General features: G+C 46.9%; 1 protein-coding gene across 7 annotated transcripts in view; it reads right to left on the bottom strand.

Moving 5' to 3' along the window:
* Nucleotides 1-14,572, bottom strand: part of LOC143842871 (cytochrome P450 2J5-like) — a 78,342-nt gene that overhangs the window by 47,190 nt on the left and 16,580 nt on the right. For all 7 annotated transcript variants that reach the window (XR_013233383.1, XR_013233382.1, XM_077348158.1 and 4 more), the window contains 6 exons: nucleotides 12,268-12,417; nucleotides 5,407-5,567; nucleotides 2,737-2,913; nucleotides 2,074-2,215; nucleotides 1,233-1,420; nucleotides 57-198 (listed from right to left, as the gene is read on the bottom strand). Coding sequence is in view for 5 of the 7 variants with exons in the window: in XM_077348158.1 (XP_077204273.1) it covers nucleotides 57-198; nucleotides 1,233-1,420; nucleotides 2,074-2,215; nucleotides 2,737-2,913; nucleotides 5,407-5,567; nucleotides 12,268-12,417 (960 nt within the window). In the remaining 2 variants the exon portion in view is untranslated. The remainder of the gene's footprint in view (nucleotides 1-56; nucleotides 199-1,232; nucleotides 1,421-2,073; nucleotides 2,216-2,736; nucleotides 2,914-5,406; nucleotides 5,568-12,267; nucleotides 12,418-14,572) is intronic.

The following is a 14,572-nucleotide window of genomic DNA, read 5'->3' as shown; positions in this document are numbered from 1 at the left end:
CAGTGTAATCCTCCAGAGAACCCTGTGAACAGCTGTCAATCACATTGTGGACTTACCTGCGCCAAACGGAAGAAAGGCTTCCCTTTCCACAAAATTCCCTCCTTTGTCCAAAAAGTGATTGGGGTTGAATTCCTCTGGTGTTTCCCATTGCTTAGGATCAAGAAGAACAGAACGTAGATCCGTTATAATAACAGTCCCCTGGAAGACAGAAACCGTTGCTTCAGGATGTATACATTCAAGGCCATTGCTCTTGTCTAGTCATTGTCCCAGGACAAATATTTGCTGTTTCTCAGGATTGTTTGAGGTCTGGCAGGAGATGGGGGGGGGGCAACATTTTGGCACCATCACAGCCATGACGACACGGAACGATTATGCACAATGGCGGCCTGGTTTCTCGGAGCGAGGCAGCATGTCCCGCCATTTCCTTTTTATGCGCGGGGGATGAAATTCCTCATATTTATATCTGTGGACCTAATGAGTGGCAGAGGGGGTTGGCTTCTGCCAATGGGAGGGTTCCTGCTGTGTGTGGGGGGAGGGGTTTGGCATCCCTGTCATTTCCGGACCCCCTCAAAGATTCGGAATTGCCCAGCCATTTCCAGCTTTTGATGACCCAAACAGTAACAAAAATTAAAATGATGAAAATAAATTAATGTAGCAACAACAGCCTGATAGTTAATGTTTGTAATTTTGAGACCCCCATTAGAGCTTTTTTGAACCCCCAAATTGTCCACGACTGTTTGAAAGATATTTGCAAACAGAAAAAGAGATATGCAGAGGCAGGAACAGTATTGGAAAGGAACTGGATCAATTTTACGTACTCTGTTGGCCACAATATACCAATAAATAAATAAATACCCCGTTTCACTTCCGGGTTTCCCTCTTCAGTCCAATTAGGGATGCCAGCTCTGGGCTGTGCAATACCTGGAGACATTTGGGGTGGAGCTGAAAGTGGGTGGGATATAGGGCAGGGAGGGACTTCAATCATGCAATGGGGCCCACCCACGAAGTAGCCATTTTCTCCAGGGAAACTGATCTCTGACACCTGGAGATGAGCAATGATGCCAAGGGATTCCCAAGTCCTACCTGGGAACTGCCAACCCTGGGCTCAATTGGGAAGCCAGGAGATTTCAGTGGGAATATAAAAACGACCCTCCTTCTTCTTTTAGACATATACATCTTTCAGAGATATTACTCTTAGGATCGAGAAGGGCAACCAGAAGCATATCCTGTACCTTTGGGATAAGGAAACCACGCATGTTCACATCTTTTGAACATTGTCTGGGGAGTCCTAACAACAAGATATACTTGAAACGCATGATCTCATGTATCACAGCCTTCGTGTAGGGCAGTTTCTTCTGATCTTGGTAGTGCAATAGTTGAGAGGAGCCTAAAACATCTTGGATCTCCTTGTGGACTTTCTCTGAGGAAAACAATTTAAAAAAACCCGTCATTAATCATCCAGCATTTTCCTATACCTCATTCACGAAACAATGAAACTATTCAATATCATGTATTCCAAATACTGAATGATGATTATGATTGTGATTGTGATTGTGATTTTGATTGTGATTGTGATTGTATTTATTTCCCGCCTCCCTCTATAAGGCTCGAGGCATGCAATACACGTTGAGTCGCAAGCTTGGATCAAGAAGCAGCACAGACAGTATTAGTTTATAAAAGAAACAAAAAAGTAAAAGAACCAGAGTCCATTAATCCAAATTGGTCCTCATGACAAGCATCCTTAACAAAAGAAGAACCTGAGAAATGGGTCTTCTGCCTGCTGGCTAGGAGTTATGGAATACAATGAAGAGTCTACGCTTTTATTTATTACACTGTTCAAGTGAAAAAATCCATAACAAGTGTGCATAATCTGGAAATCATATGTCATCCTTTTTCCCATCCCTACAGTATGAGATATCATAAATATGATTGGAGGTAGTGATGTATCTCTGATGACACTGTGTATCCAAATCTAGAAAATAGAGACTTAAATTTCAACCCTATAATCATTTTAAACTGTTTTGTTTTGTTTTTGGAATGTTATTTTAAAGTCAATACAGAAGCCCTTCTTACCTTGGATGTCTGGATGATTTGCCATGAGGAGCAGTGCCCATCGCAGTGTCAAGGCAGTTGTTTCGGTTCCTGCTATGAACAGGTCAAGGATGCAATGAATTAGATTCTCCTCATTGAATGTAGAGTTGGGGTCATTCTTGCTCTGTTGTTCATGGAAAGAAAGTGAGATCATATTTTCAACATTGTGAGATAGCATTCTGACTCTGAAGCCATGGGTAGAAGAGTCTATAAGATGTTCTGAGGAAGCATCAGATCGATTGGCTTCACACCCAAAGTGATGTTCTGCCAGAATCATGAGTTTGGTCCCAGGGTCCAGGCAAATTTTGTCATCCAAGGTCAACCACCAGGACAAAAAGCAAGGATACTGATAGAAATCAAATATATTCTCGAAAAGAAATAGAATCTGACAAAATTAAATATCAGTTCATTGATGAACAAAATATTCACAGCCTAGGGAACATTCTGTTTATTGACCATGTCAACGTGTCTTTCTCAGTATTCCCTTTAAGAAAATGTCACATTTACAGAATTACAATAGTCACTGTATATTTGACTTGCAAGTGCCCTGGTTTCAAATAATGCAGATAATGCAGTTTGCATGTACTATCAACTTTTTCCTTCTTCTTGAATGTATCTGATTTCATGTAGAAGGTGACTACTTACTTTCTTCATCTGAAGTAGATAGAAATCAATGAAATCTTGTGGCTCATGGGCAGCGTGATACTCCTTATGCTTTTCGATCTCCTTCCTTGCAAATGAAAACACAATCTCTGCATCTGCTAAGGCCTTCTTGTGAGGCCCCGGAAGGTGTTTCATGATCCATGGGTAAAGTTCATAGAGCTAGAAGGAAGATGAAAGCAAAATCCTATCAGTACTGTCAGCTAGCTCAGTCTATAAAATAATTGGTGAGGTTCTCAAATCAACATCCCTGCTGAGAGGCTGAAGAGTGTAGACCAGCCTTGTTGTCTTGAGAGGTCTGCTCCCTACCTGGTGCACACATCAAGGATGCCACAGAACGGCTGGACAGGCTCACCACAGATTATTACCCCTTCCTTCTCATCCATGTATGAACAAATAAGACTGCCCAGCACAGCATGGAACGTATTAAGACAGACTTTGTGGATCTGGGGGGAAAGCTAAAGGACCTGGGAGCTCAGGTTGTGTTTTCATCAGTCCTTCCTGTAAGTGGCCCTGGCTTAGGAAGGGAGAGAAAAATCATGCAAGTGAATGATTGGCTACGTCACTGGTGTCATCAGGAAAGGTTTGGATTTATGGATCATGGTCTATGATGTCAATATGAGGAGCTCCTATCTGGAGATGGAGTGCACCTCACAAGGGATGGAAAAAGTATTTTTGGGAGAACCCTTGCACACCTGGTGAAGAGGTCTTTAAACAAAATCCAAAGGGGGAGCGATATGTAAATTCAGAACCTGGTTTGAGGGCAGGAACTGGCGATGGGAAGATTGCAAAGCTACAGGGAACATAAGCAGGGAACTACTAACTTCCAAGGAAGTTCAAAAGCCAAAACCATGGGGGGCACAAAGGATGGATTGTGATGTCTCTACACTGATGCATAGAGTATGGGAAACAAGCAGGAGGAACTAATAGTTCTAATAGAAGAAGGGGACTATGACCTAATAGGAATCACAGAAACTTGGTGGGATAATAATCATAATTGGACAACTAGAATTGAGGGGTACAAAAGGGACAGAGATACTCCTAGACCAAATTACACAGTTCTCAAAGGGGGGGGACAGTGGTCATGGGTGACTTCAATTATCCAGATATCTGTTGGAAGACCAACTCTGCTAAAAATACAAACTCTGTTAATTTCTTAACTTGTCTTGCTGAAAGCTTAATTTCCCAGACAGTAGAGAAGGGAACCAGGGGCTCTCCTATTTTAGACTTGATACTCATTAATTGGGAAGAACTGGTGGATGAAGTGCAAGTAGTGAGCACACTTGGTAGTAGTGATCATGTGATTTTGGAATTACTGTGGGTCTGATCTTTTGCTGTCGACAGGAACCAGTCCTAGCTATTCTCCAAGGCCCATTATGCACGGCCGCCGAAACGGCGATTTCGGGTCACATGGAAAACGCGGAGGGGGAAGACGCGACGCATACCGGTTATACACGGGGCGGGGCGCGACGGCGGCAAAACCCAGAGTAACCGATTATGCACGCGCTGATCCGGGCGCCGCTTCTGGTTGCGCCCCGCTCACCCGGAAGCTGCGCTTTCTTCCGCGTTTCACTGACGCGGCTTTTTCGGCGGCATGCACCGAAGCTGCAGCCGGTTGCAGCCGGCTCCGTGCATTATCCGTGATTTTAGTCGCCGCCATTCCACCCCGAATGTGCGCTAAAACCCCCGTGCATAATGGGTCCAAGTGACAACCGTCAAGATACTTAGAGAGCAATCACTTCCCTTCTCAACCTCTTCTCCAGGGTGAACATTCCGATTTCCATCAGTCTCCAAATTCTTTTGACCAAGCAGTCATCTTCAAGCAGTGGTTCTCAACCGCCCTAATGCCACGACCCCTACAACAGGGGCAGGGGTGGCGCATGCACACGTGCCACCACCACTCCTGCTTGCCACTGCACTTGCCAAGGTGCTGACCTCCTCCACGACTTCCATGAGCTCCAAGGTGGCACGGAGAAGGTGTCATGAACCCCTGGTTCCTGCCCCGATTTTTAGACTCTATTCCCAATGTCCCAAGTCTCCTGCCAGAATTCTGGCATCCCAGTGAGACGGGAGAGCACCGCCCCACCCCTATGCTCAGCTTGCATTTCAAAGGCTTCTCCTTGCTTCCCGGACATCTCACTGCCTCTCATCTTCAAGGTTGTCTCCCCAGAGCCCATAACAACAGATGGGGGCAATTGCTTTAACAGAGCTCCATATCAAAGGGTGCTGTGATCCTGCTTTCCCACCCAGGCTGGTGTCTTGCCTTGCCCCATTTTCCCACAGCCCAAGTATATTGGCCCTGCCATTCCCTAACACGGTGCCTGTCAACATTCGCTGTCTGTGAGCATATGCAACATATGGACCTTTCCTTGCTGACTTCTACCCAATAAAGTTTTAAAGCTTCCTACTGGAGCCCGAGAGTGATATCTTTGGAGTGAGTTTGCTGGAGGATAAACGGATTGGTTCCTGACAGGAGGCCAACGCCATGCAGCCACTGCCGCCCATAGCGACCCTTGGGAAAGGGCTGAACAACCCCTCAAGTGGTCACAACCCCCATGTTGAGAACCTCTGTCTTAAAGGGTTCATCTTAAAGATGGCAGGAAAGGAAATCTAGGGCTGCCTGACCTAACAGGAAAACAAAAGAAAATGACTTACAATATGACTGGAGCTATTTAGAAATTTAGACACATATTCAATGATTTCCATCAACTTGGTGAATTCTTTATCTTCAACAGGAAACCCGTGTCCAAATGCCATAGCACAGATCACATTGGAGACGGAGTTAATGATGGGCATTGCAGGGTCAAATGGCTGTCCTGAAAATAAAATTGGTTACAAAAAATTTCCCCTGTTTGGTGAACACTGAGGGTGATTCTGCACCAGTGGTGTGCTGGTGCATTCTGGTAGAGCTGCAAACTCTGCCACTTTCTGTGTCCCCATTGTGGCAGCAAACCTGGTCCACTCTGAATTTGTGCATCCTGAAGGATATAGCCGTGGTGGGATAGTTCTGCTGTGTGGGGAGGCACAATTCTTTTTACAGGAAGGTTGAATTGTGTCAGAACACAATCCCACTTACCTGCAAAAAATGCCCCATTTGGCCCCACAGTGGCACAAAGTGCTGCAGAGCTGAGTGGGCATTTTCTGTTGCCTATGGGCCTCTGTAGGATGGGGCGCACCACCACATGGGCCTCTGCCAGGCTAGGGCCCATTGGTTGCCGGAGCACCTAAAGGGATGCTGAAAACATCCACGTTCCCTTAAAGTGGGGCAACGGGAGCCTAATGCACTTTGGGCCCGTGAGAGGCCCACCCCGGTGGTGACATCATGTGGAAATGGGGATTAGCCCTGCTGCCATGTGACCACCCTCCCAGACTTTTCTACCTGTGCAGAATCAGCCTCAGAGTGGCTAACATAGTGCAATAAGACAGTTTATGCAGGCTGGAGTTTTAGTCACGTAAGATGCACCTACACAAGGGAGTATTTGGCCCGGTGCACCTCATCTGTCCCCAATCTGTGCTCCTGCATGGGAGTTGGGGCACTGAAGTTCGCAATGCGTAAATGGTCTAAGAAAAACAAAAGTATCTGTTGTGGGGAGACGAAAGGGAAGGCAACTGTAAGCCGCTTTGAGACCCCTTCGGGTAGAGAAAAGCAGAATATAAGAACCAACATGCCCTTGACACACTGGACATTCATTACATTCTTTCTTATTTTTGTCATCCAGTTTTTAAAATATTGATTCTGCCTGTCTTCCTGGCAGCTCTTCTGGTTTCCTTCCAGCAGACAGCTGAAACCTGAGCGCAAGGCAGGAGGCAGCTGGCTTCCCTCCCTTGCCTTGTGAAGATGGAAGGTGGGAAGAAGCTGAGGATAGATCAGTTTACCAGCAGCAAGGCCTTTCAGAGAGACCAGCACCAATTCAACACAGCAAATAGCAGGAAGAGGAAGAAGAGGACAGATATACACTACAGTTGGCCCTTATTGGAAAGTGCTCTCTCCCTATTGGTGGCACATACCCAGGGAGAGACAATCAGGTAGGGAGTCAGTTATCTGAATGCAATTTGAGATGATTGGTCCTCACTGGCAGATTGCAATTTGAACTGATTGGCCCTCATTGACAAAGTAGAATTTGAACTGAATGGCTGTCATTTCCAGAGTACAATTTGACTCTCATTGGTAGACTACAATTTGAACTAATTGGCCCTCATTGGACTCCGGGGAATGGTAGAGGATAGGAAGGACTGGAGGATCATTGTCCATGGGGTCACGATGGGTCGGACACGACTTTGCACCTAACAACAACACCCCAGATCAGGCATGCTCTCACTCTCATAGGCTCCTCACTCGCTGCTTCTGCTACCTATGTTTTCTTCAAGGGACAGCAGGAGCCTGCAACTTGGTTGGCTGCTCATACAGGGCTTCATTAATTATCCTCACTTCTCTACCTGTAAGCTCCTCAAGGGCAAAATGCTGCCAACATTTAGGATGCCATTTTTTTTAGTAACCCTGAATCATAGAATCATAGAATAATAGAGTTGGAAGGGACCTCATTTGTCATCTAGTCCAACCCCCTGCACTATGCAGGACACTCACATCCCAATTGCTCATGTACTGTAACCTGCCACCCCTTTGGCTTCACAGAATTAGCCTCTCCGTCAGATGGATGTCTAACCTCTGTTTAAAAATTTCTAAAGATGGAATCACTCAAAGTCAATATTTTGGGGGGAAAGACATCAGAGAGGGACATAACAAGTGCACAACAAGGGCCACAACTGCTAATTAACAAACTGGCCACACAACTTGCAACATGTACAGCTAACAGCCCGATGTCAGTTCCCAGGTAGCAGTGGTTGAGAGACAGCATGGTGTAATGTAGTTTTTCTCAACCAGGGTTTTGTGAAGCCCTGGGGTTTCTTGATGGCCCTGGAAGGGTTTCCTGAATGGGTGGGAGTTAATTTATTTTTATCTATATATTCAATCTTTAAACAGCCCCGTGGCGCAGAGCGCCACGACTGAATAAAGCAGTAAGGGCACTGTGGGAGGAGTTAGGGCGGGCCCTGTCTGGGATAAAAACTCGGATGGGCCAATCAGGAGCCGCAAAGCGGCTCCTGATTGGCCCCTCCAAGTGTCCATCCCGCCCGAAGCAGGCAATGGGGAGCCGCGCAAAGCACGGCTCCCCATTGCCTGCTTCACCCGCACAGACAGCTACGGGGGAGCGGTCGGCTGCACCGCCTTCTCCAGGCCGGCGGAGCGGCTTCGCGGCGTCGTAGACTCCGCGAGGCCACTCCGCCGGCCGGGAAAAGGCTTGGGAGAGCCTCGGGGCGTGGGTGGGCCTGGCCGCCTTCTCTTGGCCGGTGGAGCGGCTTCGCCGCGTCGTAGACGTCGCGAGGCCGCTCCGCTGGCCGGGAGAAGGCTTCGGAGAGCCTCTGGGGGCAGGTGGCCCTGGCCGCCTTCTCCCGGCTGGCGGAGCGGCCTCGCTGCATCTACGACACCGCAAGGCTGCTCCGCCAGCCGGGAGAAGGCTTGGAAGAGCCTCGGGGCATGGGTGGGCCTGGCTGCCTTCTCTCGGCCGGTGGAGCGGCCTCGCTGCATCAAGCCCCAGCACAACGGAGCCCCCTGCATCCGGAATACACGCCGCCTCTATCAAGAAAATGGCCGCCAGCCAGAAGACGCTGCAACCGGTAAGCCACCTTTTACTCTGCCCCAGTCTCCTAGCGCCCATTGTATTTAGGATACAATGGGCTTTTTTACTAGTTTAAAAATATTACTGGATGATGTTACCTTATATGTTAACATGATATGTTAACCTCCCAAAATGGGCAATGTGGGGCCTGGAGAGGGGCAAGAATTCTGCACAATTGGGCCACTTCTGGGGTTTCTTGAAGCCTGAAGAACCTTTCAGGAGTTTCTCAATGATAAAAAAGTTGAGAAAGGCTGGTGTGGTGATTAAAGACAGCAGCCTCTGATATGGAGCTTGATTCCCTACTCCTCCACGTGCAGCCAACGGGGTGACCTTAGCTTAGTCACAGTTCTCTTAGAGCTGTTCTCTCAGAGCTTTCTCAGTCCCACCTTTATCACAGGTTGTCTGAGTAAAGAGAGGAAGGGAAAAGGTGTTTGTAAGCTGCTTTGGAACTCCTTCGGGGAGTAAAAAGTGGGGTATAAAACCAGCTCTTCTTCTTCCAATTTCTGGCATCATTTCGGCTTCAGTGCTTTCTGTGCAACCACTCCCCTGTTGACAGTGTTATATGGTGGGCAGAATGTTTGATGAAGAATGCAAACGGGTTCCGGTTCAAAGTCACGGGGCCTATGAGCCAGTCAAAGTCTCCCAAGGTCACTGAAATATCGGGGGGGTTGGGGAATAAAAGGCAAAGGCTGCCCTTCAGAACGGCTGCCCAAACTCCTCAAATCTACGGATCGCTACCCATTTGTGATGGTCCATGTGGGAACGAATGACATGTCCCTGAATACCATCGCTCCTATTAAAAAAGACTATCAAGATCTGGGGAGGAAGCTCAAGCAAATGGGGGCACAAGTGGTATTCTCTTCAATCTTGCCTGTCAAGGGAAGAGGAATGCGTCAGAAGAGGAAGATAATGGAGGTGAATCACTGGCTGGGTAGTTGGTGCCGGCAGGAGAGATTTGGTTTCTGGGACCATGGAATAGGCTTTCTTGAGGAAGGCCTACTAGCACCTGATGGACTGCACTTATCGAAACTGGGGAAGAATGTGTTTGGCAGGAACCTGGGGAGATTCATCAGGAGAGCTTTAAACTGAAGTCACAAGGGGAAGGAGACGTTCAGCATAGGGAGTGTAAGGAAGGAGACCGATTGGGGCAGCCCAACCAGGAGGGACAGCTAATAGGGAACCAAAAGTAAAAGGATTCAGATGCCTTTATACTAACGCCTGAAGCATGGGCAATAAGAAGGAAGAGCTGGAACTTCTCGTGCTGATGGAAAGTTATGATCTAGTAGGCATCACAGAAACTTGGTGGAATGATTCTCATGACTGGAATGTAATGGTGGATGGATATGAACTGTTCAGAAAAAACAGAATAGATCAAAGAGGTGGAGGAGTGGCACTGTATTTGAGGAAAGGGCTTACCTGTCAGGAAATTCTAGTGAAGGAGAGCATATCTACAGTGGAAAGCATCTGGGTGTAAATAAGCGAGGGGAAAACAAACAGTGTGGTGGTTGGTGTCTGCTACCAACCGCCTGACCAGCGAGAGGATGTGGATGCTGCACTTTGTGAGCAGCTTGAAAAAATATCCAAGCGGCAGGACCTTGTCATCATGGGTGACTTCAATTTCCCAGATGTGTGCTGGGAAACAAACTTTGCAAACCATCCTCAGTCATGCAAGTTTCTGATCTGCCTGGCTGACAATTTCATTTATCAAATGGTAGATGAACCCACAAGAGGTTCAGCCATACTGGACTTAATACTAACCAACAGGCAAGAGTTGGTGGATGAGGTGAAGGAGGTGGGGACCCTAGGGGGAAGTGACCATGTCCTCATAGAATTCCTTTTGAGATTGGGAGGCAAGGAAGCTTGTAGCCAGACGCGGATGTTGGATTTTCGTAGGGCAAACTTTAATAAACTCAGAAACATGATGAGTGTCATACCATGGATGGGAATGCTGGAAGGGAAGGGAGCATGTGAAGGGTGGGTGCTACTCAAACAAGAGCTATTGCATGCTCAATCAATGACTATCCCAGAAAGACGAAAACACTGCAGGAGCTCTAAGAAGCCTATTTGGATGAACAGAGAACTTCAAGAGGAACTAAGAAAGAAAAGGAAAATGTTCAGGAAATGGAGGGAAGGACAGAGCTCTAAAGAAGAGTACCTACAGGTTACTAGGCACTGTAGATCAATCATCAGAAAGGCCAAAGCTGAGAGTGATAAGATTGGCCAGGGAAGCCCACTGTAACAAGAAAAGATTTTTCAGTTATGTGAGGAGCAAACGTAAAGTAAAGGAGGCAACAGGCCCACTGTTGGGTGCAGATGGACAAACTCTAATGGAGGATGCAGAGAAAGCAGAAAGACTCAGTGCCTATTTTACATCTGTTTTTCCCCACAGGTCAAAGGGTTTAGGCACATCTAGAGATCACAGTAGACAAGAGATAGAGTCTGAGTGGCAGGTTGACATGGACACAGAGGTTGTTGAGTGGCACTTTGCTGCACTGGATGAGTTCAAATCCCCTGGGCCAGATGAAATGCACCCGAGAGTGCTCAAAGAACTTTCCGGAGAACTTGCACAACCCTTGTCCATCATCTTCGGGAAAAATGGGCAAATGAGAACAAGATGCAATTTAATAAAGATAAGTGTAAAGTTCTGCATCTGGGTCAGAAAAATGAAAAGCATGCCTACTGGATGGGGGATACGCTTCTACGTAACACTGTGTGTGAACGAGACCTTGGGGTACTTGTGGATTGCAAGCTAAATATGAGCAGGCAGTATAATGCAGCAGTAAAAAAGGCAAATGCCATTTTGGGTTGTATCAACAGGGGCATCACATCAAAATCACAAGATGTCATAGTCCCATTGCATACGGCACTGGTCAGACCACACCTGGAGTACTGTGTGCAGTTCTGGAGGCCTCACTTCAAGAAGAACGTAGATAAAATTGAAAGGGTACAGAGGAGAGCGACGAGGATGATCTGGGGCCAAGGGACCAAGCCCTATGAAGATAGGTTGAGGGACTTGGGAATGTTCAGCCTGGAGAAAAGGAGGTTGAGAGGGGACATGATAGCCCTCTTTAAGTATTTGAAAGGTTGTCATTCGGAGGAGGGCAGAATGCTGTTCCCATTGGCTGCAGAGAAAAGGACATGCAGTAATGGGTTTAATCTACAAAGATATAGGCTAGATATCAGGAAAAAAATGTTCACAGTCACAGTAGTTCAGCAGTGGAATAGGCTGCCTAAGGAGGTGGTGAGCTCCCCCTCACTGGCAATCTTCAAGCAAAGGTTGGATGCACACTTTTCTTGGATGCTTTAGGATGCTTAGGGCTGATCCTGCGTTGAGCAGGGGGTTGCACTAGATGGCCTGTATGGCCCCTTCCAACTCTATGATCCTATATGATTCTATAAAGGAGAGGTACAAGACCAGTTTGAGTTCTTTGCAGAAACAGATACAGAAACTTTCACGTACAGATACTGGAAGCAAAGGAAACAAAAGCAGAGTGCCTTCCTTCGAAATCAAATTTTGTAAGAAATCTGTCTTTTTGATTGCAGGTGGGGCTGAGAGGTCTTCGAGAGAACTGGGACTGGCCCAAGGTCAGTTGGCTGCATGTAGAAGAGTGGAGAATCCAACCCGGTTCTCCAGATTAGTGACCACCACTCTTAATCACGACACTAAACTGGCTTTCTAATGTGGCTAGCTGATTTGGGCAGAGGGATGCTAGGTGTTCACATCTGTGGCTCAATGACACATCAGCTACCAGAAGGGAACTTTAGGGAAAATGGCGCTAGCATGGTGACACAGGTAGACTACTGCAGCTATTGGCCAGCCAAATGTCCTGACATCACAAACCTTTTTCACGTGCAAAAGTCTCCACCAGCTGATAGGCCTCCTCTTCTATTTGGGGCTCCATGCCTTTCTTCCCCAGTCCCAGCTTCCGCATGGTGGTTACCCCAAACTTCCTCTGCTGCTTCCAGATGTGGCCATTTGATAATACAATACCTAAAGACATGAAGAATCAATGAGGAATTACTGCTATAAACAATACAATAATAATTCATAGTATTAAAATGCACATCCAAACGAGCTCACTGCAAAGCCATGCTCTCATTTATCCTCTGGTGGGAAGGGCACAGCTTTGCAGTAGCCAATAGTTTGCAGTAATTTGGCTGATGTTTTGAGTGGGGAGTGTAAGTTAGCAACTTTCTTTTGACTCAGGGGGAGCCACAGCTGGGGATGGGGACCTTAAAGTTGTCTGGGTCAGTCAGTAACCTTTTATTGGCATAAAATATGTATAAGCCATATAAAAATTGGGTTTAAAATTTCAACAAAATAATAAAATAGGCCACGAGGTTACATAATCAAACAGATCTTAAAATGATTAAATAAACTATAAAAGATAAAATACAAGGTAGGCAGCATATTTTAAAAGCATCTTCGTTAAAACTCTGGCAACTAAAATGGTTACCTCTGGGTCTTTGTCAGAGAGCAGAAATTGCAAGGTCATCGATTTACTTACAGAAGGCTTGTTTCCCAGCAAAGCAACAAAGCTGTCATCCCGACACTGCTCATATAAGGGGCAATCTAGCAAAATGTGTGAGACAGAGTCAGGGCAGCCAGAACCACACGGACAGAGTCTTGCATGGTATGGGATATGGTGGAATCTTCCCTCTAAGACCTTTGAGGGGAAAGCATTCATTCATCCCAGGAGAAAAGCTCTTCTCAGGGGTGGGACATCAAGAAGATGCAAATATGTAGGCATAATATTTCTCTGCATACTGATGCCAAAGAATGCTGGTGAGCAGACTCAAGGCTGGGTAGGTATGAGTTCCTGCTGCTCATGGTCTAAAGTTGGTCTAAAGACCTTAAAGTCGTCTGGGGATTTCATCCCTGTGGAGACAATCTATGTCGTGCTGATCAATGGCACCTGCTAATTAAACTACAAAAAAATACTGACATTGAAGACCATGAAGAAGATCAGTGCATACACCTGCTGCCTACTAGGAACACGTTAGAAAAGGAGCGCTTCCCACAGCCTCTGGGAGTCTGGCCTTTTTTCAATACTAGAAGAAGAAGTAGAAGAAGAAGAAGAAGAAGAAGAAGAAGAAGAAGAAGAAGAAGAAGAAGAGTTGGTTCTTATATTCCGCTTTTCCCTACCCGAAGGAGGCTCAAAGCGGTTTACAGTCACCTTCCCTTCCCTCTCCCCATAACAGACACCCTGTGGGGTGGGTGAGGCTGAGAGAGCCCTGATATCACTGCCTGGTCAGAACAGTTTTATCAGTGCCATGGTGAGCCCAAGGTCACCCAGCTGGTTGCATGTGGGGGAGCGCAGAATCGAACCTGGCATGCCAGATTAGAAGTCCGCACTCCTAACCACTACACCAAAATGGCTCTCTTTAGTTTTAAACCCTCTTCACCAGGTGTGCCTCATGCATAATCCATCCCCTGACCTTCAAGGTCCCTGCAGGGACACTGCATGCCCCTGTAAACTCTGCAGTGCTGCGGAGCTGGATGGGGTGTTCCCCAACCCTCACCTTAGTGGGAGAGCAGCATGCTACTCCCCTGCCATTGTGCAGAGGTGGCACCCTGTCCCCCGCTTCCACTGCCACCATGCAGTGCACCAGACTTTTCCATCCCTTGCGCACTATGCTAGGGCAGTCCATGTACACTGGGGGATTCCCTCCCCTGGGGGTATGTAGGAAGCGGTGGGTACGTCACCCCAGTGTAAGGACCCAGCAGCAGCCTGGCATGGCTGTTTTGCAAGCCCTGCGGAACTGTCCTTTGGGAAGGGAATGCAGGATGGCATAGCTGGAACGAACTGGTCAATCAAGTGTGAATGGGGTGCTCTTTGTACTGTAAAAGGCTAGACCTATCAATACTCTCTGCCTGCCTTTTTGCTCTATCTATGAAACATTGTGGGCGGCCGCGGTTTGTCAAATCTGTCCTTAAAGCTTTGCATGCCTGCTCGGACATATGCCGGGTGATAGTATTTCTTTTGATGTGGAGGAATTGTCCCTTGGGGAAATGACCATGAATGAAGTGAGTCAAAATGCAATAATATATTTCTGTCTGTCTCCTTATGATATGAAGAAACAGTCAATTTATTGTTCTTAACATGTACTCGGGTATCCAAAAAGGGAACTGATGTGGGTGAGAT

This window comes from Paroedura picta, chromosome 8 (assembly GCF_049243985.1).
Source record: "Paroedura picta isolate Pp20150507F chromosome 8, Ppicta_v3.0, whole genome shotgun sequence".
NCBI classification, from domain to species: domain Eukaryota; kingdom Metazoa; phylum Chordata; class Lepidosauria; order Squamata; family Gekkonidae; genus Paroedura; species Paroedura picta.
Note: the sequence above shows the minus strand (reverse complement) of the source record. Positions and strands in the feature narration are given on the sequence as shown.